The sequence below is a fragment of the Equus asinus genome, chromosome 16, assembly GCF_041296235.1.
Source record: "Equus asinus isolate D_3611 breed Donkey chromosome 16, EquAss-T2T_v2, whole genome shotgun sequence".
Classification (NCBI taxonomy): Eukaryota; Metazoa; Chordata; class Mammalia; order Perissodactyla; family Equidae; genus Equus; species Equus asinus.
The window spans coordinates 11,992,765-12,019,366 of record NC_091805.1 but is presented as its reverse complement, the minus strand read 5'-3'; the positions used below and the strand labels follow the sequence as shown (position 1 = coordinate 12,019,366).

At 38.8% G+C, this 26,602-nt stretch overlaps 2 protein-coding genes across 11 annotated transcripts in view; one reads left to right on the top strand and one right to left on the bottom strand.

Annotated features, from left to right (window-relative positions):
• TNNI3K (TNNI3 interacting kinase) overlaps positions 1-26,602 on the bottom strand; it is a 271,680-nt gene that overhangs the window by 55,581 nt on the left and 189,497 nt on the right. For 9 of the 10 annotated variants that reach the window (XM_014831425.3, XM_070486598.1, XM_070486597.1 and 6 more), the window contains exon 21: positions 22,015-22,124. In XM_014831425.3, coding sequence (XP_014686911.2) covers positions 22,015-22,124 — 110 coding nt within the window. Of the gene's footprint in view, positions 1-17,093; positions 17,503-22,014; positions 22,125-26,602 lie in introns of those variants that run through there. The other variant, XM_070486602.1, reaches the window with a different exon arrangement.
• Positions 3,086-16,790, top strand: LRRC53 (leucine rich repeat containing 53). Its single transcript, XM_044749575.2, has 4 exons — positions 3,086-3,173; positions 5,469-6,284; positions 11,267-11,782; positions 14,434-16,790. Exons 1-4 carry the CDS (start codon positions 3,086-3,088, stop codon positions 16,788-16,790), a joined length of 3,777 nt encoding a protein of 1,258 aa, XP_044605510.2.

Sequence of the window (26,602 nt, the reverse complement as noted above, 5' to 3'; positions counted from 1 at the left end):
TCTAAATCTCTGGCTGACCTCTGAACCACATGTGCAAGGGGCAGACTCTAAGCAGCCCAGGTAGGCTAAGAAAAGTGAACTGAGATTAGATTTTTTGTCCAGTGCAAGGACATTGTTCTATTTCGTCAGACTGGAATTATCTAACTCTTATTCTCTAACCGTGGAAATCCTCTGCTCTCTTCAAGGCCCAGCTCACAAGACACAACCTTTTAAAGTTTCCAAGTGATTCCACAAAATAATTTTTCACTTTTTTGTTTTTTTGTGAGGAAGATCAGTCCTGAGCTAACATCTGTGACAATCTTCCTCTATTTTGTATGTGTGACGCCACCACAGCATGGCTTGACATGCAGTGTGTGGCTTTCATGCCTGGGATCTAAACCTGTGAACCCTGGGCCACTGAAGTGGAGCACACAAACTCAACCATTACACTACCAGGCCAGCCCCAATTTTTCACTTTTATTTAGATTTGCTTCATTCTTTCCTGTTCTATAACTATGTATTTCCATGTCTATATCACTAGCTAGAAAGTGCTTTGAGGGTAAGCAATGGTTTATTTACTCCTGTATACCTAGCATCTTCCATTGCACAGGATAGCTTAGTTGAGTTCAAATTTGTTACATGAAATTACATCATACTAACAAAAAATTATTTAGAATCTGACTACTTCTCATCCTTGTCTAAAATATCATCATGTCTGGCTTGTATTATTATAATTGCCTGTATTATAATGCCTTGTATTATAACTTTTGCTGCTTCTGTTCCTTGCCTATTAAAAGTATGTTTCCAACATGGCAGCCAACCCACAGCTAACATCATACTCAATGATGAAAAACTAAAAGCTTTTCCTCTAAGATCAGGAACAAGACAAGGACGCCCAATCTCACCCCTTTTATTCAACATAGTATTGGAAGTCCTAGCCTGAGCAATTAGGCAAGAAAAAGAAATAAAAGTCACCCAGATTGGAAAGGAAGAAGTAAAACTGTCACTATTTGCAGATGACATAATATAATACATGGAAAATCCTAAAGATGCCACCAAAAAACTCTTAGAACTAGAAAACAAACTCAGTAAAGTTGCAAGATACAAAAATCAATATATAAAAATTTGTTGTGTTTCTATATACTAATGACAAACTATTAGAAAGAGAAATTAAGAAAACAATCCCAATTACAATTACATCATAAAGAATAAAATTCCTAGGAATACATTTAACCAAGGAGGTGAAAGACCTGTACACTGAAAACCGTAAGTCATTGATAAAAGAAATTGAAGAAAACACAAATAAATGGAAAGATATTCCATGCTTATGGATTGGAAAAATTAATATTGTTTAAATGTCCATACTGCTCAAAGCAATTTACAGATTCAGTGCAATCTTTATCAAAATTCCAATGGTATTTTTCACGGAAATAGAATAAAGAATCTTAAAATTTGTATGGAATCAAAACAGAATAGCCAAGTGATCTTGAGAAAGAAGAACAAAGCTGGAGGCATCATGCTCACTGACTTCAAACTATATTACATAGCTATAGTAATCAACACAATAGCCAAAAGAATCATTTCAAAATGTACTATAGATCAAGCAATGCCACTCACAAAAGCCTCCAATTACTCTTATCTTATTTGGATGAGAAACCAAAGTCCTTGCATTCATCTGTAAGAATAGTAAGAGCAGCCTGCCCCTGCCATTCTCTGGCTGTCTCTTCCTCTTGTGTACTCCACCATGCCGACCTCCTCAGTCCAAGCACTCTATGCTTTCAGGGACTTTGCATTTGCCATTCTGTCCATCTGGAGTGCCCAGCGCCTTCACCTTCTCCAGGTCTTTGTTCAAATGCTACTTTATCAGAGAGTTTTTCCTTGTCCACCATATTTAGAACCCCCAAGCTAATGCTATCTACTCCCTTTCTTGCTTGATTTATTCCATAGCACTTATTATCAGGTGACTTAATACAAATCTTCAATTTTATTTGCTTATTGTTTATGTCCCTTCATAGGATATCTACCCATGAGGGCCGGGATTCATTGTTGAACCCTCCTCAATCCCCAGGGCCTTGAGCAGTGCCTGGCCTGCAGAAGGTGTCCAAGAAATACTTGTTGACCGGAGGATAGTATTCATAATTTTATGTTTTATTTATATTTTATTTAATTCTCAAACTATCTTATTGTATGGGTAGAGGGTTCTTATAATTTGTTTCAAGTTTTTTTTTTCAATTAATCAGGGAATACATTATAAATGAATGGCCTTTTTTTGAACATTAAATCTAAATGGTGTTAATATTTCATTGGAGGGCTGAAAAAACAACAAAATAATGGTAAAATTTAACATTTACTAAACACTTAGAGCATTTCATGTAACTCTTACAATGCTCTTAATGTAGGCATTTATTATTCCTATTTTAAACATGAAAAGGCAAAAAATAAGAAAAAATAAATAATTTCTCTAAGATGGTATTCTCTAAGATGGTCATTACAGAACTGAATCAAAGCCAGGTAGATCTTGTGATCTTGGTTCTTCTTCATACTCCCTCTTTAAATGTGGCATCTAGATCCGTGGGGAATACTCAGTTGCAATCATAGAAAATGCAGTGCCTGAGATGAGCTTCTGCACAGCAGAGAGAACACTGGACTAAGAGTGGATAGACTTGAGGTTAAATACCGAATGGCTGTGTGACTTTGGATGGTTTATGAACCACTCTGAGCTTCAGTTTTCTCAGCCTCAAATTGGGTTGCAGAATTAAAAGAGTTAAATAAGATAATGCGTGTGCAAAAGCTCAATACTGTAAAGTATTTTACAAAGTAACTATGTTTTAATAATCGATATTAATGGCTGTGCCCTGGATGTCAGATCTCTGAATGTACGGTCAAATGCTTTAACAGTTCGGTTTAAATTCCATACAAATTAAGGATTCTAGCCATTTCATTTATCTGACACCTTGTGAGAACCTAAGGTGCTCAATAAAAAGCAGAAATCATCAAAATGCCTATGAGCTGAACATACTGAAGTCACGGATAATAACTGCCACCATCATGACGTGCCCTTGTGTCTACTTTTCTTTCAGGTGGATGGCTCATACTCTTAGCCATCATGCTGCGGTTGGTGGTGGCTTGTCCTGCGTCATGTGCTGTGTGTGCCAAAGATGTGACCCTCTGTCACCAGCTAACCTATATAGTAGGTAATAAAACCGACAACTCTAAAAAGTGTTTCATGTACCTAGCAAATTTGTTGCCATGCCTTTCATTGTACTACTGCTCTCTAGGCTCAGCCTGAAAGAGGTAAACTTTTAAAGAGTAAGCCTTGCATGGTGACTAAAGAATGATAATATTATTTCATTTTCCTGTTCCTGGTGGTCTCACCAAAGCTGTTTTAAGACATTTAGAGGTAATTGAGATATCTTGCCACTACAAAAGAATGCCACCATTTCATGCAGCTACACACATTTTTTTAATTAAAGAAAAAAATAGATCCCTTTAATTATATTTTTGTCCACACTTTGTGCAGGTTTGAACCCTACCACTGGCTGGAGGAAATATCAATGAATTGAAAATCTGAACTGCAATTGTTCAGCATTAGTAAGATTAAGTGATGTACCAGCAAAACAGATTATTATCAAAGTGCATCTAATTTTGAAAGTCTGGTCTTTTTTTATTGGTGGCAAATGAGCTGTAGAAATGCTAACAAGATGCACTGCCTGTATTCATTACATATTGCTTGCTTAAGTCAACAATTTAATAAGACACCTTATTAACAAATTTGAGGAGAATGTGATTTACATCCTGATATCCAAGGAAAGATAAACAAGCTATAAGCCCTGCCAACGGAAAATTTTCAGAAACAAGTCTGAGTTAAGATGGAGTGAAAGAAGATGATTTCTTTTATTTGTAAAATCCTATGGCTCTCTGAGAATTAAGAGGTAGCTGTTATTGTCATCCCTGACAGAAGAGAGACAGCTTCAAGGCTAGTTGGTTGCATACTGTTTCCAATCAGTATTGAAAACACTTAAACCCTAAACTCTCATCCTTTCAAGTGGATTTCCTGACTACATATTTTTTCTGATCAGAGATAGCTGATGTCTGCAAGAAAGAAACATTGTGCATCTACATTGCTGCACCTCTGCAACTGTATCTCCCTTCTCATTTACAGAATAACACATTTGCGAAGTTAGATTTCATAAACACTGAAAATTAAATGGATGATTTGTGAGTGGAGACTCTGTCTACTGCTGGACAAGAAGCAACAGACAGAAACAATAGCCTGCTCCCTCAGGGTTGACAAATCCCTAGAGGATGGGGGACCCATAAAAGCAAAACTCCCTCAACCCATGCCAAAACAATGATGATAAGAACAAAGTGCCAAACCGGCCAGAATTAATAGAAGTCAAATAATCAGTAATACGTACTACAAAAAATACCATGATTTACGCTTGCTTGTGCTGCAGAGATGGGAGCAATTCTTCCAAAGGAAGGCACTCTGAAAATCCTTTGTCTTTTACTTTTTTTTTAATCTCTTTATTTCAGCGGTGTTGTCTGAATTTCATAAGGGAATAGTGATTTGCTTCTCCCACGGTCGATTGTTCTAATATCACCTGCAGACCTCCCAGGGACAATGGACTCTTCCATCCTTATGACACTGTCATCCGCAGTCAAAACAATTTTAGCATGATAAAGATGTGGCACAATAACTCCTGATTATAATACATCTTTATTGAGTTAAAGTGCTTTGATTTCTAATGACAGAGCAGTGATAGCGCTGAGGTGATTATGGTGAAGGGATTTAACAGTTGGAAGCCCTGAGTACCACCTGTCATCACATGATGGACTTCATTGGAGGGAACAGATAATAGACAGGAGGCCAAGAAGGCCCAGACTATAATGAGAACCCCACTGACAGATCCTCGGGTTGTCTGGAGAGAATATAGATCCTTACCAAGTTGCCAACTTTTAGCCTGGAGCTAAAAAGCAGAAACCAATGCTCCTTCTCACTCCCCTAACCCCAACCCACACCTTTATGTTTGAGAGAAAAGATGATTGACTTCACAGCACAAATATACATTGCTGGTGGAAAACTGTTTAGGAAGCCAGACGCAGAAGCGGCTTTGGGTGAATCTGTACGGGGCCAGCAGGGCTGGAGCAGGTCAGTACACAGCCCCACAGAGAGGAAGCCTAAAAAGCCACCTTCAGAAAACATCAATGATGATAATCCCAAACAACGAATTAACTTTGACATCTAAAGGAACAGATGGGTTTACGTTTCTCAAACAAATATGACATAGTAACAAAGAATATGAAAATCCATCATTCTGATAAAGAGCTGGCTTCCCCCTCAACTAAGGAATCAGAGAATTATCTTCCTTTTGCATATTGTCCTTACCCAGGTGATAAGCTTGCTCAGAGGGTAGAGATTATCTGTGCCCTCCACTGTACCCACCTGCGTGTACCTTGCTTCTAGTTTGTGCTTTTCTTCCCCACAGCAGCTCCTGTGACCACGAGGGTTTTAATCCTCACTGACGGATACCTCTCCTCTATAGAGAGCACAAATCTGTCTCTCCTGTTTAATCTTGCCCTGCTCTCCTTGAGCAGAAATGGCATTGAGGATGTTCGGGAAGATGCCCTGCATGGCCTCGCAAAGTTGCGGACGTTGCTGCTGGAGCACAACCAAATATCCAGCTCGTCGCTCACTGATCACACCTTCAGCAAGCTTTGCAGCCTGCGGGTGCTGGTGCTCAGCAATAACGCCCTCCGCACCCTGCGGGGCTCCTGGTTCCGAAACACCAGGGGCCTGACCCGGCTCCAGCTGGATGGGAATCAGATCGCTAATCTGACAGACACTTCCTTTGGAGGCACACATCTCCACAGCCTCAGGCATCTGGATTTATCTAACAATTTTATTTCCTACATTGGGAAAGATGCCTTCCGGCCCCTGCCTCAACTGCAGGAAGTGGACCTTTCCCGAAATAGGTTGGCCCACATGCCGGATGTTTTTACTCCACTGAAGCAGTTAATCCTTCTGAGCTTAGATAAGAACCAGTGGAGCTGCACTTGTGATCTCCACCCCCTCGCTCGATTTTTAAGAAGCTACATTAAGTCTTCTGCCCACAAGCTCAGGAATGCCCAGGACTTAAATTGTCAGCCCGCCACCACAGCCATGGTCGCTGCAAAGAGTGTGCTAAGGCTGTCTGAGACCAACTGTGATTCCAAGGCTCCCAACCTCACTCTGGTTCTAAAGGACAGAAGTGCCCTCCTCCCAGGGCCGGATGTGGCCCTGCTGACTGTCCTTGGCCTTGCAGGTATGCCACGGAGAAGTGCCCTCCTCTTTTCCCTTCTCTTGTCCATAAGCCTGTTTACACTCAATGATGCCTTTCTCAGGCAGCTGGGGAAACTTGCCAGGGCTGGTGGAAGAGAGGTTGTCAGTAGATGCGGGATGATGTTGGCTGATTTGGCACAGGTTGCAAGAATTTCCTGTTGCAGAGAAGCTAACATAGAGGAAAGGGTTTTGCACCAGAACTCAAGAGCTCTAGTCCTAGTATAACTAGCACTGTGATCGTAAGTTCATTTGCTATTTAGACTTCAGTTGTCCTAGAGTATCTGTGTTTCATCAATCATCCATTCGCCGAGGAGTACTGGTACATCCATTAAGACGCTAGGAGACAGGGATTAAAGGAGTTTGAGACCCAGTCCCTTTCCTCGAGGCACTCATCTGTGTGCCTCTCCATGGTGTAGTAAGCATCAGTGGGCTTTACCAAGTGCATGGGGAGATGCTATTATGACAGCCACACGCATCCTACTCTATAGTGCTTGTATAGCACAGCGACTGAGTGCATGAGCTCTGCTGTTGGACTACCTACGTTTGAATTTTGGCTCTGCTCTTACTTGCCATGTGACTTTGGGCAAGTTATTTGACCGTTCTGTGTCTTGATTTCCTCCTGTTTGGAGTTTTGAGTTCTTCTAAGATTTCTGTTTGTTCAACTCTTTCAAAAACTTGGCCCATATTTCCCCAGACTGACTAAGGAGAAGATAATGTTCAACCCATTAAATTTTCGATGGTAATTAAAAAAAATTTAAACTATGCACCAGCTATCATTATATCTCACTGGATGAATGACATAAAGTGATGCTTGGTGTGATTAGTTGAAGACCAAATATGCATGAGATTTCTTGAGTTATCAACCTCCATGTGTGTTTTTCACCTATGCTTTCAGTGCATGGTGAAATCCTCTGCACCTGTGGGTAACTATGGTGATGAGAATTGTGCACCTGTGTGTCGGGGGCGGGGGTGGGGGGGGTGGGGGGGGTGGGGGTGCGGGGGGGGAGGGCCCAAAGCAGAAAAACCAAAGGCTCACAAATGGCATCCAAGACTGAACTGATGTCTTTTGAATATGTGCTACAAATAATTATTCTATAGCCGGTTTCCAGTGAATTAATTGAACATCAGATTTTTAACTCCTGACCATTACACTTTAATCATGATAGATGGAGACCAACATCAGGTTGAGACAATGGAGCTACCATTAACAATAATCAAACTCACTTGGAAGTGAATTCAAATGTTCTCAGAAAGATAAATTGTTTTAAAAACTGTGTAAACATGTCAGTAATTATATGTATTGAGAAATAATTTACCATAAAACACAAAAGCAATATGGCAGCAGAGAATTTTTCCTTAAATGTGCTTCTTAGAATACTAGTTCGAGAGGATAATTAATAGATATTCCAACAAAAACACACACAGATGCACATATAAGCAATATGCTGTGGGGTTCAAATAGATTTGGGCAATGCTGGATTAAACAAAGTGAAACAGACTTCGTTACTGCGGCATCTCTCACTGCCTCTAATTTTCTAATAAGCATTATGAATCTCTAAGAGGAAGATAGAATATGGAGCATTTCTCAACTTTATTTGACCATAAACCCTTTTTTTCACTCAGGATTTCATTGAATTAGTGTTTCACAGGACATTGTTTTGGAAACATTACAATAGGGTAATTTTCAGTATCTTCTAGGTATCTTTTGCATCTATTTTCAGAAAAGACTTTGCTAACTTATCAACTGCATTGTGTAGAGATAAATAGAAGTTTTGGAAGATTCCACAGGTTTTGTCAAAATGATAGGAAGCTTAATATGCATGGATAAATTCTGATAAGTTATAAATATGATTATATACATGTTAGATTTAAGGTGTGAAATTATCATACTAACGTATCTTTCATTGAGTAATTGTTAAAGGTAATATTTTTAAAAGAGATTCTTTTTTTAAAAAAACTCTGACTTTTGATATCAATTTATTCCATTAAAATTCTACTCCTTCTAAAGTAAAAGTTTAGTCAATTATCTATTCCTCTAGATTGTGGGGAAAAGGCTTAGAACTATAATTTGGCCTCTGATTCCATTTTCTTTTTCAGCTATAGATAAATCATCACAATTCAAAGGAATATAAATAATCATATTCAGGGAATTTAAAACTAAAAGTGGTTATTTGGCACCAAACATTGACATCTTGATGTTTCCCATTCTGTGACCTGGTGGATATAAAGAGAATGCTTTCATGAAGCTGTAACTTGTTTCCAATACTTCAATGAGAACTTATCATTAATTTTGCTTTTTGCTTTGTTTTGTTTTTCCAACTCAGAAAGATTGTTAGAGTACTTTTTAAAAATAGCAACAATGCCCACGGCAATGAAACGTCAGCCATCCGAACAGCACGTTCAGCCTGCCTGCAAGTTTCCTTTGCTGCTGTTGCTCTCTGCACTAATAGATGGTGACCACAGCTGAGTGGTCACATGATACAGACACAACTCCAGCATCGACAGCGGGGGAGTCAGTGGTTCCTTGCCAATTAGACACAATTAGAAGAGAAACTCTATCCTATAATCAGATTATGCCTACTCTCATTTCAGTGGCTGCTGCACGTATCTAAGAAGATTTAGGTCTTTCTTTCCTTTATTACGTGGTTTAGTAGATGCACCAGCCATACAAAGTATTCTTTTAATGATTTGTTTTTTTGATTTTTTTTCCCTAACGGCTGGGTCTTCTAGAACATAATAGGGCAATACAAAACCTCAACAGCAGCAGCAGCAATCACAACCATAAATCACAAGGACCACTCATTGAACCTTACTATATCAAAGCACTGTGTTAAACACGTCACATATATGACGTCATTTAATCTCCGAGTGGTGTTGATTATCCCCATTTGACAGAGGAGGAAAAATAAGGCTCAGAGAGGTTAGAAAGCTTGCCCAAGAAGTGTCAAAAGAGAGCGCTGAATCTTGAGTTTTCTTACTCTATGTAAGCGATAGAGTCTTTCTAAAACTATTATTTTCATATGTTTTTAACATTTTAAAACTAAAACCTTTGTTTAGAATAACTCAAATTCTAGGATCAGCCAATAAAAATGTTTTTATTAGTAGGAGTTTTGCTACTACTTTTAAAAAATTTGTGCCTTTAATAAAAATTAAATTATTTCAATACGTTGTAGCACTCTCCAACAGTGTATTGTTGTCAAATAAATTAACATGGGGCTTATAAGACCTTAAGATCTGCTAAACTGCACAAAGGTTGGAGGATTTTACCAGAAACTGCTATTCTCCTTAGTTAATCTTCATCTTAACAGAAAAAGTGAAATAACTATGCCCGACACCTTCCCTTTTTTTTTCAAGTTCAAAAATTACCGTCACATTTCCACTAAAGTTGTCTGCAGTGGAGAGAATCAGGCATGAGGCAGTCAATCAATGAGCCTAAGAGGCTGACATCATCTCATTCACATCTCATTCATCTAGGGATGTCTTCACTGCCAGAGTCAGGGAGCTGAGGTCTCTGAGGGAGCTGACTTGCCCAAGGTCACACAGCAAGTTGTAGGCAGAGCTGGACTTAGAACACAGAGCCCCTAACTCAACTGATACTGACACCATGTCTTCCTGATCACCATTTTGGGGATTTGTAGGATTAGACCACTTAGCACTTTTCATTATTAGGATTTATAAACAGAATTTCTTCTGCTTATTTAAAAATATCTAATAAACATTTCTGGAATGCCTCCTCTGTACCCGAGTCATGGGCACTGGAGACACAATATTGAACACGACTGAAAAGATTCTCTTCATCACAGTGCTTGATTCTAGCAGGGGAGGACAGACGGTGAACAAGAAGATGCGTAAGTGAACACAATAATTTTATACTGTTATAAGTGCCAAGGAAAAAGGGAAATCACTGTGACAGAGAGGGAGACGGGGTATAACTCAGAGACGTGGGTTTGAACATCTAGGTGGTTGAAGATGCCACTTCTTGAGATGGGAAACTGTGGGGGAAAAACATGTTAGACTCTGCACTTGGGTTTGAGAAACATTGTCCTTTACACTTTCATTCAGAAAGTAAGCTATACCTACATAGAACATGCAATGATAGGACCAGGCAGTCTGAGACTAGATGTCAATTATTTTATTGTGGGAGTTCATAGAAGGGTGTGATCTTTGCAAGATGGAAAAAACAGCAAAGGTATCAAGAAATGTGGAGGTGTTGATTTAGATTTTAAAGGATAAATAAAATTCCAATAAGCAGAGATAGGATAAAGTATTATAAGCACCACCAAGAGCACACAGAAAGCCTTAGAAGTACATTTTAAGACTAATGAATTGAAGAGTTTGAAACATGGTATTTGAATGGGGGAAATAATGAAAAATAAGGGAGGTTATAGCCGGATTGCACTGTGTCTTGAATGTCAAGCAGTTTGACCTTTATGCTAATAGGAATCCAATGACGTATTCTGAGCTGGGGGTGGATCTTTAGGAATGATTAAAATATAGCAATAGCATGTAGAATCAATTTTTCTTTTTGAGGAGGTTATGGTATATGAGAATTTCAGGGTATATACTAAATGAGGTCTATTTGGGGGATTGATTACAGGATTAAGAAATAGGAAATTTGGAATTAAACTGGTTTGCCATAGGCAGAAAAAGAATTTTAATGCAGGAATTATTTTATCTTGAATGAATTTTAGTCCATAAAGAAAGCTTTTTTCTACCAAAGATATTCCAGATGGTATTGTTTCTTATAATTTTTAACAGATACAGATAAAGATCCAAATTAGAAAGCAGAACAATGTTGATTAAGCAGCCTCTGTCTGGACCAATGTTTTTCCACATGGTGATGGACTTCCCACGCATTCCGATGCCCTTTAAACCATTAACCTTGATATTTGTGGATTTCACACTTGGTGATTTATATGTTTCTCCTGTGATGTTATCTTTTAATGGTCTCTCTATTTGTCACAGGAGCTGTTGGTCTCACTTGCCTAGGTTTAGTTCTATTTAACTGGAAACTCCAACAAGGCAAAGCAAATGAACACACATCAGAAAACCTTTGTTGCAGAACCTTTGATGAATCCTTGTGTGTTCATGAGGCAAGAAATTACCACGCTAAGGGATACTGTCACTGCCACTTAACTCAGGAAAACGAGATAAAGGTCACGTCCATTGTGGGATCCAGAAAGGAAATGCCACTTTTACAGGAAAGCAGCCATCAAGCAGCACTGGCCTCTGAGTCCACAGCCCTTGATGGATCATTTAGAAACCTGAAAGGGAAGGACCACGGGGCAGACAGCACTTTCTTCTGCCTTGGTGGCAGATTGCTACAGTCAGGATGTTCAGAGCCTCCTGGGAATACGGCAGCTTTTAATGAAGCAGGCTTACTTACAAGAGGTTGTCCAAAGAGAGTTGAAAAGCTAAGGAATCTTGAGCCTGGGGAAGTTCAACCTCAAACTCTGCCACAGCATGTAACAAGAATAATAGGTGAGTTGTCTTGTTTTAGAAAATCCAACTCTGTTTAAATACCTCTGAAGGAGGTGGCCTCTTTTAATTTCCTCAAAAGAGGAATGCCCCCAAAATCATTGTAGCACTAATCTATTCCTCTTCTAAAAATACTGAACCTGTGTGTATATGTGTGCTCACACGTGTGTGTGTGTGTCTGTGTGTTTGGGGTGAGGTGTCGATGGAGATTCCTCACCCTCAGGAGCTGAGAGTACATCTTGCACCTGTTGGACAGTGAATTTTGTGACCTAACAGCTATCAATGTTTTTTTTTAAAAAAGAAGCCTTTTAAATAGCAATAGTGCTGGTAAGATTTATGGGAGGCTAAGTATCGGCTTCCAATCCAACATCTTTCAAGTTCTAATGCCAATTCTGCAGTAAGCAACCCTCCCAGAGCATGACATGTTAGAGGAATGGGTCTTCTAATGCTAGTGATTCATTTCAGGAATGATGTCAAGACACACACTTTGCTTGCTGAGCTGTCAGGGATGATAACTTTCCAGTCCAGGGAAAGTCAGGACTTAATTCATCGTCCCATGTTGGGAGCCAAGTGAATCTGGCCATGACATCTACCCACGGTATGTGGGCGATGTCAATATTTAGGTGGAGGCAATGAATTAAATGTCTTCCTTTTCCTTCCTGAACAGTAAGGCAATGCTTTCAGTCTCAGCAGTGAAAACTTTGACAGCTGCTCTGTAAAGGAGTTCCTGTCATTTATTTGAATTGGTTCACAACAAGCAGAGCTTTCTCTCAGAACACGAATGACAGAAGTGCTGCACCAAGAAATTCTTATCATGGGGATCCGGATCTCAGGATGGATTTGGGGGCAATTGGAAAAGAATGAAACTGTATGTTATTTCACGTGTGGCATAAGGCAGGATGTGAATTTACTCCATTGCATTCCCCAGACTCTACTTCTTAACAGTTTCTGGGAACCGATGATCTGACTCAAGAGAGCAATGGCCGACAAAAGAAACATCTGCCATAGAAACCAGATCAGATTGGTTTTATTTTATAAAGAAATAAGCACTTAGCCTTTCAATAGAATCGTACCTTAGGCAGATGTTTCTTTTTGGCTTTGTCCAACGCCTTAACTTTCTCTAGGAAACTCCTAGGTGGGAGGAAATGTGGTCTCTTAACCATTTAAAACCCAGTCCCTTGTTTCACACAGAGAACACTGGTTTGTCAAATTAATACAGTTACTTTTAAGAAAGACTTGAAATTCTGTTTCATGCCCGGCATTGTACTGAAGCTGGAGAGGACAGGTGTTTGAGGAGAAAGCAACTAAGGCCACACCTGCTCCAGAACAGAAGTCAGTAAGAGGCAATCTCAGTCTGATTATGTCTTCTCCCTTGGGCACACAGAATCTGTATTTCAGGAGAAAAGGAGACTTTAGAGGTGATCTAATCCAAAGTCTTAATATTTATCTTCGAATCACAGAGCTCTCTTAGACTCTGATAAAGGCTACAAATTCTTTCCCCAGAATAATTTTGTATCCACATGAAGTTCCCATCTAAGTCTAATCTCTTGACACCCAGTGAGTAAATGGCTTCTCCAAGGTCACTCAAAAAGTTTAAGGCAGATCTTAGATTAGAATTAGATGCTAGCCTGGGGCTTAATTCATGTCTTTCTTTCTATCACTGGACAGAAATACTTCTTTCCTCCTCTGGATAAAACAAAATTTCACAAAACAAGAGAAAGTACAGTGATAAGATGTAATTTTAAACTTAATATGTATCGTGGTTAAGAGGATAGGGTTTAGTATCAGACAGACCTGGGTCAAGTTCTGCCTGTGTCATTAAGCTGACACATGACTAGGGGAGAACATTCAGTCTCTCTAAGCTTCTTCCTTCATCTCTACCAGTGATAGGATAATAGGACCTGTCCAATGGATCAGGTCTCCTGTGATTATTAAATGAGATAATGAACATACAATACTTAGCACAATGCCTGGCTCTTAGTGTATGCTCAATTAATGGTAAATATTACTATTACTTAGTCATTAATATTATATTAAAATGCACCATTTAAAAGTTCCAGACAGAGATTCCTGCAACACAGACCAGGCCATATTCCAAAACACTTATTTATTTAACAGATATTTAATGAATACTGTATTATGTGGTGGGAAATAAACCAGATATGGTTTCTTCTTTAATGACACCAACAGTATCACAAGTATTTCTCTTCGGTTGTTGAGATTATTCTCTGTTTGAAACCTGAACACTACTCAATATTAAATCATGTTCTTCCTTATATTTAGTTCCAAGTGGGAAATAAATGAAGAAAAAAATTACTATGGCCATTTGAGAAGAATTTAGATATTACTCATATTTAAAGCTAACCTAATCAACAACTAATCTAAAGGTATACAGCTATGAACATTTTTATTTCAAATCCACAACTTTTAAGTCAGTATCACAACTGATTAAAATGAGGCACTAAAGACTGCCATTGTAAACACACCAAATAGCCAAAAGTCATTTGTGGGTTTGGTCAAAAATTAGGAAATATTCAAGAATTGTTTAATCAGAGGAGCCATTTTTGCACCTTGCATAAGATTTCTAAGCATCTGTTTGGTTGGGGTAATAAAACTCTGCTCAGTGCTAAATTCCTGCATTTATTGTTCAGCAGATATCAGCAGTGACACATTTAGTAGAAGATATGCAACATCCGCTTCAGCCTTGGCAAGAGAAAGTCTTGAAAAGCATTTAACAAATGAATCATGGCAGCCTCCAATAGAAAAAGAAGACAATGGCTTACAACCTCACAGGCAGAGACATTTTATTACAAGCTCATCATCCAAGCCTTGTGAGCCTGAGGAACACTATGTACAAAAGATCTTACAAAAACATGAATCAAAATATGATGATCCTTGTGGACTGTTAAACCGGAGTAGGCCTAGGTATTTTCAGCCAAACAATTCTCTCATCTGTAAATATGTGCCCTGTGATCAATTTCAAGATTATGTGAAAGAAAAGAAGCCAAATCGTCAAGAACATTCAAAACCCAAGAAAGAGCAAATCCAAATTAACAGTGCAATAGAAAGATTCCTTACGAGTGAGAACAACATGGAGTTGTTGGGGTTATCAACAAAAATCAAGAAAACATATTCCCCTAAGAGGGTTAGCTTCCATGATCCTGATTTAGTAGAAAAAAATAGGTTGGTGATGTCATCCAAAGCATCAACCCACTGGACACGGCAGAAAAATCAAAGTAACCACCTGACCAAATTGGATCTCAAAAATCGTAGCAATCCTCAGGAGAGATACAAAGGAGGAAAATGGCTTACTGATCCACACATTCTGAAAAAGAGGAAGACCATTCAATCTGACCTTAAAGGGAAAATTAAAGGACAAAATTTAAGGATAAAATTAAATTTACACCCTTTTAGAAAAATCAGAGTCTATCCCGAAAAATCCTTGCCAGAACTCCCAAATAAATGCAAACAAACATTGTTACCTCCTAATAAATTATCCAAAGCTTCTGAGAAAGAAGCCAAAACAAACCTTGTGTCCTCTGCTGATTTTTCCCAACAGCCAGAGAGTAATAACTATTCTAGACTCACTTCAAAGAGGCTGCCTCTCAAACATGCTCCAAAGCAGACCCCATATTACAAAAAAAACACTAAAAAAGCTCTTCTGCTCAATGCTAGCAACTTATCTGTAGTCAATCAGAGCTCTGTGGAAGGCAACAGTCAGCCTAATGGTCACATTCCTGGTAGAAACCCATCAACATTGCTTCAGCCCACACCCATCGTACCTGAATATGGGCATTCACACTCTCAACTCCCAACTGAGCAAGTGGAAGGTGCAACTCACCTTGCATTGGAAGTTCCTAGTTATTTACCAGCTACCTGGGAAAATACAGGAAGTGATGTTTTACCATCCTGCCATTCCCGGGAAGCTACTGATCAAGGGGCACCAGAGTCCACTGAGCACATGGAGCAGGACAAATCAAAGACCAGTGAGCTGAACCAGTTTGCTTTGTCCCTGGGGAATCAAACACAACTTGCAGGCGGCCACAAGACTGACACCTACAAGAAACATACTTTGGATCAAAATCAAACTTTACAACATGTAGAGCAACACTTAAGTCGTGAACAATTTGGAAATGAAGAAAAACCACTAATGATAAAACCCAAAACATCACATCAAGTTGTGGAAAGTTGTATTATGGATGAGGGAAATATTGCAGAAAAAAACCTTCCTAAAACTGACACTTATGATGCCTCTCCCATTCCCCGGACACAATCCAAGGGCAACCTAACATTCATGAAGACAAATTCTATTCTATACCATGATAGACTAGAGCTTCCTGAGGATATCAGTGCTTCTCTCAGATCTCAAACCATGGGGCATCTCACCGATAGTGGTGAAAAGGAAAATGCATTGGTTAGAGATGACAGCACTGAAGCACTAGAGATAAAAATAGCAGGGAAAGAAGAGAAAAAAATGCTTGATGAAAGCAAGGCAAATTCCAGTATATTAAGTAGGACCACGCAGATGACTTTAAGAGGTACCACAAAAGAAAAACAGCAAACCTGGGAAAATGGAGAAAGTGGAAAACATGTATTACATGATTCAAGCTCTGTTGAGGCGACTATTATAGCTAAGGATTTGAGTACCACGAGTTTCCACGGAACTGAAAATAGACTACCTCATAGTGAAACAGATCTTAAAATTAACGGTAATATGCATACTTTCAGAGAAGTTCAAAATACTCAAGCAGATAAAGATAACAGTGCACACAAAGAAGATGCAATGACAGTGGAGACGCATGAAGCATTCTCTCTCTTACCAGAGTTAAAAGACTTCAGTTTTGAGGCAGAAAATGAGATGCCTCTAATTCCTAGAAGAATAAATGAAGCTGAAAACTCGGCTCCCAAACCTGCACTGTCTCCCCCATCTGCTGATTATGCTAATCCATCACCTTTAGAGGCAGAACCGAGTGAACAAAATAACTCATATAATAATCATTTTCTACTTTAGCTTTCTTCAAAAGGACACACAAACACCCCCTAGCCTTTGCGTGCATTTCAAATGCATTATTTTGGAGGAAAAAATCCCAGTAACTCTTTGTTATCAGTGAAATAAAAGTACGTGGTTGAATATAATGCAAAAATCAAAGACGGAGACACAAGATATGTTTGACACAATTAATTGAATTTGCTTCTCTAAGGAATGGGAAAGAAAAGTTTTGCCTAGTCCTGGAAAAGAAAGCAAACTAAAAAAAAAAAAAAAAAAAAAAAAGCCTTAAGCAAATGGAAGATTAAATAAGAAAAAAATACTTGAGCAGATTTACACTTGATGTTTATTTTATGGAAATTACCATACACATCTCAATTAGTGGTATTACAATATTGCTTTGTACACAGATGATTATATATTCATACTTGTGCCTGATCTGTTTTCCTAATTATGTTATGAAAATAAAAATTGAGCTTTGTTTGTTAACTATAGTCTAGCTGATACGCATATTGGTATATTTCAACCATTAGCAACCGTTCTGTTGACAATTATCCTAAATCGTAAGTAGAAGTTTTTAAAACCTGTTATTTCTCTAAGAAAAAAACATCACGGTACTTCCAGGGGTAGTAGGACATTTCTGTATGATCTGTAAAATCCTGTAAATCCACTAGGTGGAGATCTCGTCTTCAATCATTCTAGAAGAACAAATGGGGCTTCAAGAACACAATAGATCCTGAACAAAAGGAATTTTAATGAGATTTATTGCCAATTGTTATTAACTTTAGATTTTGAAAACTAAATTACCCATTAGCATATAAGCTTTCAAGGTTTGATCTCTTGAATTTAGCATGCCACTGTTGTTTGCTGTCAGTATTCCTCCTTGTGCACAAGAATTAAACATCCTTATAAATATTAGTTTAAAAGCAATAGTAGAATAAGCATCTCTCATTCAAAGCCACACATTTGAAAGACAGAGATGTACTCAAACAATTTTCTTACTGATCTCCCAGTAAGATGTTGAAAACAAACCTTCATGGTATATAATACAGTATTTCACGTTTCCTAGTGGGAAAAGAAGTTGCAAAGGTAATTAACTTTCTCTGCCCCTAGCGCTATATCTAAGTGTCTGTATCTTTATATCCATATTTGGCAACATATAAAGCTTAAAAGACTATTAGAACAATGTAAATATTGCTTACATGTCCCACCTAGCTTCTGTTTTCTTTCCTATTCAGGATTGCCAGCAATGATGTAACTTTCTTATTTTGAAAGTCCCTAACCTTCTTCTCTCTCCTTCTTCTCTCTTCTCCTTGGATTCAAAATTTTCTTGCTTTTAAGTCCAACTCCTCTCCCCTCTATTTGTGCTCAGCCTCTCTGCTTGAGCTTAACTCCTCTGCCATCTGGCTGCCTCCCCTGATCTCACTTCGTTGGGGTAAGCACCTTTAAGGTGAGAAGAGCATCTATGCCAACTTCTTGCACAATAACTTCACTGGATTCTAATTGACAGCTCCCTCAGTTTTGCGGACTAGGTTACTTTTTTTCTTGGTAGCTACCTTTCTTTTTCCTTTCCTTTTTTGTTTTAAGCACCTTCACCTTACTGCAGAGCCCTTAGCTTTGTTCTCTCTCACTGCCAACAAGATGCCAGATATCTAAGGGTCTAATGAGTACTCTGGTCACTAGCTGACTCTCAGGAGGCAGTGATGATGGTTCTCCTGGACTCTTTCCTCTCTTCCATTTCCTAAATCCAGTCTTTCACCTCCTTATGATGTTATGTTTCCTCTGAAGTAGTTCTCAGGTTTACCCTTGCTCCTGGATCCCCATGGTAACCACTGTAGTCTTTGTGTAGTAATCGGCTGGATTCCTGCAATCAGAGCCCTGCTGGATGCTCTGATTGCAGTGTCTTTTGCGTCCGTTTCAGCCCACTAGTTAGTTCTCTGTCTTTACTGGGCACAAATCTCCTGGGGTACTTGTTAAAATGCAAAGTCCCAGGCTCCATCCCAGAGATTTTGATTCAGCAGATTTAGAATAGGGCCCCAGAATCTTCGTTTTAACAAATACTCCAGGGTAATCTGGAGCGTAATGTGCAGCCCACACATTAAGAACAACGCTTAGCTGTTAGCGAACAATGCCCGCTAGGAGATAATTCAGTGCCTGCCTCACTGTAGGAACTGCATACAGTTCTTTGAGTAACTGAATAAATCCTTTTATACCAAACTCAGATGAATTTTCCAAAACAACTACTTTTATCATATCTCTTCACCGCTTTAGAGACAAAAATATAATTTCCCAGGATTTTATGTCCAAATTCCCTGTTCTGGTTTCCAAAGATTTCCAAAATCTGATCCCATCTAACTATCGGGACTATTTCTACCTCTCACTGTTTTCTGATAAGCATTTCGCATCTCCAGTAGGCTGGTGTTCTCACTGTCCTTTCTGTCTCCATGGGTCTTGACTATGAGGACGTACATAAGAGACAATAATGAGCTTCAAATTCAAGGAGTGTGGCAAAGACAGACATGAAAGAAAGAATGAGTAGTGAAGTTGATAACCTAGAAAGCGATGACCAGGAGAGCATGATGTTAGTGTCTAAAAATGAACTTGTTTCAAATGATGCCTGGTAGAGAGATTTAACCCCTCAGTGGCTACAAGTTTCCAATAACTAATAAGCCTCTCCCTTGTGTCCTTTCTGTAATGAAGCTGCATGTGGTCTCTTCACTTGGGCTGTTTTTCTCTCTCACCAACCCCCTTCATTCAGCAAACTCCTATTTATGCTCATGATCTCAGCTCAAGTGTCACTTCTTCCAGGAAGCCTTTCCTGACCTACACTATTTTTTTGTCCCCCACCTGCTCATGTCCTTTAGTATGCATTCTCATCTACTCTTGTTTTCCTTCATTTAGGCTTGTAACTATAAAATCATTGTTTATTCATATAAAACCAATGTGTTTATTCAATTAATCTCCATATGGCCACTAGGTCTTAGGCTCCATTGAGAGCACATCACCAGTGATCCGCCACTCCTGTTCCTGGGGCTGTATACAGTAGATACTCAATAAATAACTGTTGAAGGAAAGAATGAAAACTAGCACAATTGTTCCCTTTTCCTCACCACTCAGCCTACTGATATGGTGAAGAGCTTACAGGGCAATGCAAAGATGACTCAGGCATGTCACATACAGAAGCAGCTCAGCTTCGTGCTGCTGAGGTGGCTACCACAGCCATGCCAGGGCCCACCTGACTGACCAGCCCAGATACTAATAGCCGGTCAGAGCCTCTGCTTTCCTGCCATGCTCTGCCCCATCCTCCACCCCGAAGGTCACCCACAGGGCCCAGACCCTCTCTGCTCATACGCTTCACTGAACAGCAATCAAACCTTTCCACTTAAGTACTCCCAATTTGAGCCCTCTTAGGATTTTTTAAAATCTTAAATGTACTCCTTTGGCCCTATTCTGCTTCTTTTCCATTTTTTAGCCTATTACTTGTGACATCATTCTACCCAAAAAAATCTTTTTAGAAGCTGCCAATGACTTGCTTCTATCTCCAAATTAAAACTCCCATATGTCCCTTATCTACAGTCATGAAGAGTCAGTTAATAAAAGCAAAGGGAATTCCCTTGGTTGTTACTTTACATTATACTGTGGAACAGCTCACATCCCACAGAGAGGAGGAGATTCTAGATTAAGTGCTTGACACACATATTCCCAGAAAATACACCTCAAGTTTATATTGAAAGACAAGGGAAGCTTTTCCCAAACTATTTTATGTCATGTAATTTTCAAGACAAAATTTTCTGGACATCGAAATTTAGATGAGGGATTGGAGGCACTGAGAAGCAACAGTGGTATTCATTCATTTACTCAACAAATATTTTTGAGCATCCACTCTGTACAGGTCTAGGTGCTGGGGTTACAGCAGCAAACAAAACACAACAAACAAACAAAAATACCTGCTTTTATGGAGCTAACATTGTGGTAGTGAGAGAAGATTCTGTACAAACATATAATGTGTCAGATTGAATGGTCAGGAGAAGAGGTTATTTCTTCTGCGATACTCAGTCCCTTCCCATAATTTTCTTCATTTGTCTTCATGAGGGTTTCCCTGCACATTTGTGGGATTGGGTAATGACTCGGTCTGGGCTTTGCCTTTAGAAAAAGGATGGGAAACTTGCTTTTTCCTTCCAAACATCTGGACTGGGGCTGATTCTGTTTCTCCTCCTTGAGATAACAAAAGCCTCACTTTATCTGCTCCCTTGTCGAAGAGAGATAAAGTGCCTGGGAAGGATCTGAAACAAGGTTGTATAAGAAAAGGACAGCAATAACTAGGATGATTTGGACTGGACAAATAAGGGCCATTGGTCTTTATGTACGAGGATCTCCAGTGTGAAGAATGTGAACTAATTCCCTCCACTCAGAGCAGAAAAATCAATGTGGGCTGATGTCAAAACAGAAGGATTTCAATAGAGAACAAAGCATCCTGGCAGGGAGATTCTTCGACACTGTACTAAACTGTGTTATCAGAAGAGAGTTGTGGAATCTGCTCCTTCGCCAGCCTCTGAGAACAAAGTAGACATCAATCTGCCTGGGACAGTTAAGAGGAATCTTTCCTCAGACAGACGGTCTGGGATTTCATTCTGGGATTTTCTGACTGTTCCCCTCCACTCTCTTAGATCTATGATCATATTTAAAAACATGTTTGTCACTGTTTACATATCCTACCGTACTTATTCCTTCCCTAACATCGATCCCTCCACTGGGACTCTAAATCTCTGTTCTTAAGCACTTTCTCACACAGTCACTCAGGGAGCAGAGAAGGACCAGGACCAGGGCTCCTGGCTCCTGCTGGAGCCAACACTACCTAAAGACCACTTGTCCGGGGGCCTCTGCCTGAGGCCTACCTCACGGTGCAAAGCCCACACAAATCCATCTTCTTTCTTCAGAAAATGACTAAGTGTGGCTGAAGCGTAGTTAATAAAATTGCAGCTGAGATGAGACTGTGAGTCATCTGTCATAGCCTGGTCTCTCTTTCACTAATCAGTGGGAGAAACATTTCAAAACCAGAGAACAGCAGCAGAGAAATATGCGGTCCTTGGACTTCTCGAGGCAATTAGAGACTAAAGAGCGGAAGGCAGATCAGTCTTCCTGCCTTGACGGCCTTAAAATACACGCTCAAAGTAGACTGTGGAGTTACACTGTTTGTGACAGATTTTGACCATAACACATTTTCTAAGAGGAAATAAAAATTACTCACTTCAGGACATGCATTCCACCCTCGCATCAGCAGAGACGATATGGGCTTGGGAATGGAATAGCCAATGGGAGGTCTGATGTGGTGGTAAGCCATGTCCGCTGCGGCAGCCGCTGCAAACCAAGTGGTCGTGTCAGTTTTGAAGTTCATGTATTTATTTCAGGAAACAGATGAACAGACAACGAAAAGTGATCAGAGATCAATCTGTGCAACATCAGCAGAGATTCATAGAGAACTCAATGCTGTTTTTTTAAATGCGTAAATAAAGTATTGGATAATTTGATACTATAAGTTTATCTTTATAATTATGCATTAATCCAGTTGTTAATTCAACAAACAGTGAGCAGAGGGAATTTATACAGCAGCAAAGGAACATATAAAGGAGCTTCAAATAGCAAAGAGTTTAGTGTCTGTGTCTGAAGTGTAGGGCATGTACATGACGTTACAGGAAGTAAAGAATGAAAGGTAGATTGGACCAGACTGTACAACGTCATAAACCCCAGGCTAAAGAGCTTGTGCCAGACACAGCAAGACATGGGGTGCCACTGAACTTTGCACTTCTGAAAACATCTCTATCACTTGGGAAAACAGATTTTTTTGTTGAAGATTGGCACCTGAGCTAACATCTATTGCCAGTCTTCTTCTTTTTTTTCCTTCTTCTCCCCAAAGCCTCACAGTACGTAGTTATATATTGTGGTTGTGGTCCTGTTGGTTGTGCTATGTGGGATGCTGCCCCAGCATGGCCTGATGAGCAGTGCTAGGTCTGTGCCCAGGGGCCAAACCAATGAAACCCTGGGCCGACGAAGCGCAGTGTGTGAACTCAACCACTCGGCCACACGGCTGGCCCCAGATTGTGTTTTTAAGCACAAATTCCATTGCTGGTTACAAGAATGTTGGAATTTTAATTTTTAATATTTATAAAGTAGTTATTATTTGCTGAACTTGTTAGATACTTCAAATCCACCATTTTAGCTAATATCACTCATTGATTAAACTCCCTCGTGATGCCTGCCTGCTTGGATTTCTGAACGTTGCTCCTCTCAAACTCCCCATTACTGTATTGTGATTCTTGGGACTTCATTGTAGATTCCTGATTGCTGAATATTTTTCTGTTCTGCCACCAGTGATTTCTATACTCCCTGGGAAATCAGGCTTATAGCTACTTTTATGAAAATGTTTTGTATTAGGCATCATGGTGGATACACACATAAGCACTTTCAATCCCCCTAACAGCCATGCGAGGTAGACCGTACTGGTATGTGTGTGTTTGTTTAACTATTTTCTAATTTACAAAAAATTTAAATATAACTGGTAGTTGGAGTAGCCTCTTATTCCAGATTCCATGCTCTCTTCAGCCACTTCACAGTGGAAACACTTTGTAAACAACATGTGAAGCTGTTTTCATTCCTCAGAAAAATTGCTCTGCATCAGTGAGCGGCTGAAGCTCCAGGACACTGTGCTTCTTATCTTCTAGACTGTGATGTCATGAGTGTCTGTCTAAATCTTGATGACTTTTGAAATATGACCCACAACCACTACTTCTTCTCTGCCAACGTTTACTCCAATTAAACTCTGTTTAAAGTAGATCTAGTAAAATTATATGTAGTGTAATTGGATCAACATTTTGCTTTATGAATCAGTCAGAATTACTACCTAATTTCACCATATGTAACATTTATACTTGTTTTTTGTAGAATTTTAGAAAATTATGAGAATTAGCAAGAATAAAATCTTATTCAGAGAGAACAATTGTTAAAATATTTTGAATATTTCTTATATATTCCTTATAACATTGAGTTCATGTCCAATATAAAGTTATGTAATAATTTTTTCACTTAAATTAAATATAAGCATTTTCCCATGTTATTAAAATGCCATGTTAGCATATTTTTAATGACTCTGCATTTAGTGTGATTTACTTAATCACTCCTCAATTTTAGGTTGTTCAAATTTGGGTATAAACACTTTAAAGAATGAATTTTTCAATATGACTTTTCTGATTCCACAGATTTTATTTATGATATTTTTAGGGGGTGAGATTAATACATTGAAGGACGTAACTACCTTAAAGACGTTGGATACACACCAATAAACTGCTCTCCTGAACAGTTGCACTAATTTCAACTCTCCATAGCAAGTGTGTGAGAGGGCTTTCATTACACTTGAACCAAAATTAGGTTTTCTCACTTTATAAAAGATTTTGCTAATATGAGAGGTAAATATATCAGCTCATTTGTTGTTGTTTAAATTTTGTTCTTTGATAAGTAGTGAGGTTTAATATTTTCCCAAACATTTATTAGTTATTAGTATTTAAAATCTTAAATTCATGTCCTTTGCCTGCCTGGTATTTTAATATTTCCCTTCAACAGCCATTCTAATTGTCCAATGATTCCAGGTTGAAGGCAGAGTCAGGAATTTCATTTCTGCTTTTGTCTTTGATGCCCTTTGTAGAATATTTGCATTGTCACATTTGCCAATCATTTCTTGGCACTATCAGGTAGAGTTTCAGTTGCTGACACTAAGAAAAAAATATACAAAAGACTGGTCAAAACATACTCAGCAAACTTAACATGTATTACAAAATGTGTCTTCCGTGTCAAAAAACTAGACATGTTAGATTCCTTCTGTTGGCTATTCTTGACTATTTTTATTTCTTTTTGGAATGAGGTAAATAAGGAAACAAATTGATGCTTAATGATCACTAATTTTCTAACTCTAGCTTTTCACCTTATGACCATTTCGATATTGTTGAGCTGGTGCAGCTATAAGCACATAAACCAGTGTAGTGAACACATTTAAACTAATTACACATATCCTAATGAGTGGGGAGGGACTATTCATAAAGTGAGTTAAACTCAGATGCAGGTGCCAAACGTCTCCTTTGAAACTCTTTTAGACTCTGATATTAAGAATATGAAGTTACTCGTTAGCTTCTTGGCACTGCATCTGGAAAATCAGTTTAAGATGAACGATATTTAATTCTTCATTATTCAAAGTAGATTCTGTAAGGCCTGGGCTTCTCCTTCTCCCTCTGCTTTAGGCAGTCTTGGCAGTGATGGTACTCATTAGCATCTCCGCCAGAAAGTGGGCAATGCAACATGAGGGGTCATGGAATTGAAATTTGTCACCTTTAAGATTGTCTTGTCGGTCTTGCCTAAGTGACCACGCTACACTAGCAGCTGGGAAATTTTCTGGTATTCAAGATTCAGGAAAGAGACTGTCAGCCCATTAATCTAATTTTACCTTGATTGCTACATAAAACATGTTAAATGATTTATGTAAATGTTGGTTTCTGCTTTCACTATTGAAGCTTTGCTATTAAAAGAGAATAAGGCTAAATTTAAAAATATCAATAACTATTTATTGAGCACCTATTGTTTCTTCAGCACTACTCTGGGATAACTATCAATAGTTCAGTAAAGCTTATCATCCAGATTTTAGAGTAGGACTCTCCAATAGAACTTTCTGCAATGATGAAAATGTTCTTCTTCGCTGTTCAATATGGTAGCATATGGCTACTAAGCACTTAAAATGTGGCTACTGTGATTGGGAAACTGAACTTTTAATTTTATTTAATTTCGATTAATATAAATTTAAATTTAAATGGCTGTGTGTGTTTAGTGGCTTCCATATTGGACAGCATAATTCTAGAGCATAGCTGTCTCCCATTTGGATAATTCCCAAATGAGACTTGAATTAAACACAATTTTGTGAGTCAGCCTCAAGGGTCTACAGAACCATAGTGTCAATTTGTGGATTCAATTTCTTCATTGTTTATCAATACCTTATCAAGAAAAGAAAAGACATGGATGGAGATTGTCAGTGTTGTCTCTCAAAAGATATAGGCCAGGGAACTACACAAAAGGCATTCAATGCAACATGTGCTAATCTTCACTCGTGTATTCATGTGAAAAAATATATTAAACATTCTATGTGAGTGATAATAGGCTAAGAAAAAAATGGTGTTATGCTTTTCAATAAAATTTGGTAGATCAATGAATAATTAATAAAGAAATGAATCACTGGATTTTTCACTGCTTTTTATGGTTCAATCGTAAGTTCTGAAATGTGATACCTTTTTCCTGGAATGTTCTTCCCTACCCTCTCTTCCTGTATTACATCTAAGGACATTTAGGTCTTAGCTTAGGAGAACTGTCTCTGGGTGCCCTTCTTATGTGCTCCCATAGCACCCTGTACTGCAATATTATGTATTATATTACACTTAATTGTCTATTTACTTACTTGCCTTTGCAAATAGATCACAAGCCCCTAGAGGTCAGGGACCATGTTTTTTCACCATCATATCTCCTGTGCCTAGCACAGTGACTGGCAATCAGTAGTCATTCAACTGATATGCACTGAAAAAATCAATAAATGAGAGAGTCTAAAGTATGACTTCACCAGAAATAGTACAAATCATGGTACATAGGACTCAGTAAATATTTACTTATTTATTTTTTTTCTTAAAGATTGGCACCTGAGCTAACAACTGTTGCCAATCTTCTTTTTTTTCCCCCCAATCCTCTCAGCACGTAGTTGTATATTTTAGTTGTGGGTCCTTCTAGTTGTGGCATGTGGGATGCCGCCTCAG

What these genes read in the sequence shown, in the direction of transcription:
- LRRC53 (XM_044749575.2), top strand. Translation starts at nt 3,086, where the DNA reads ATGCTGCGGTTGGTGGTGGCTTGTCCTGCGTCATGTGCTGTGTGTGCC. An exon ending in GACTGTCCTTGGCCTTGCAG is followed by an intron (nt 6,285 to 11,266) that starts GTATGCCACGGA and finishes TATTTGTCACAG; the next exon opens with GAGCTGTTGGTCTCACTTGC. An exon ending in GCATGTAACAAGAATAATAG is followed by an intron (nt 11,783 to 14,433) that starts GTGAGTTGTCTT and finishes ATTGTTCAGCAG; the next exon opens with ATATCAGCAGTGACACATTT.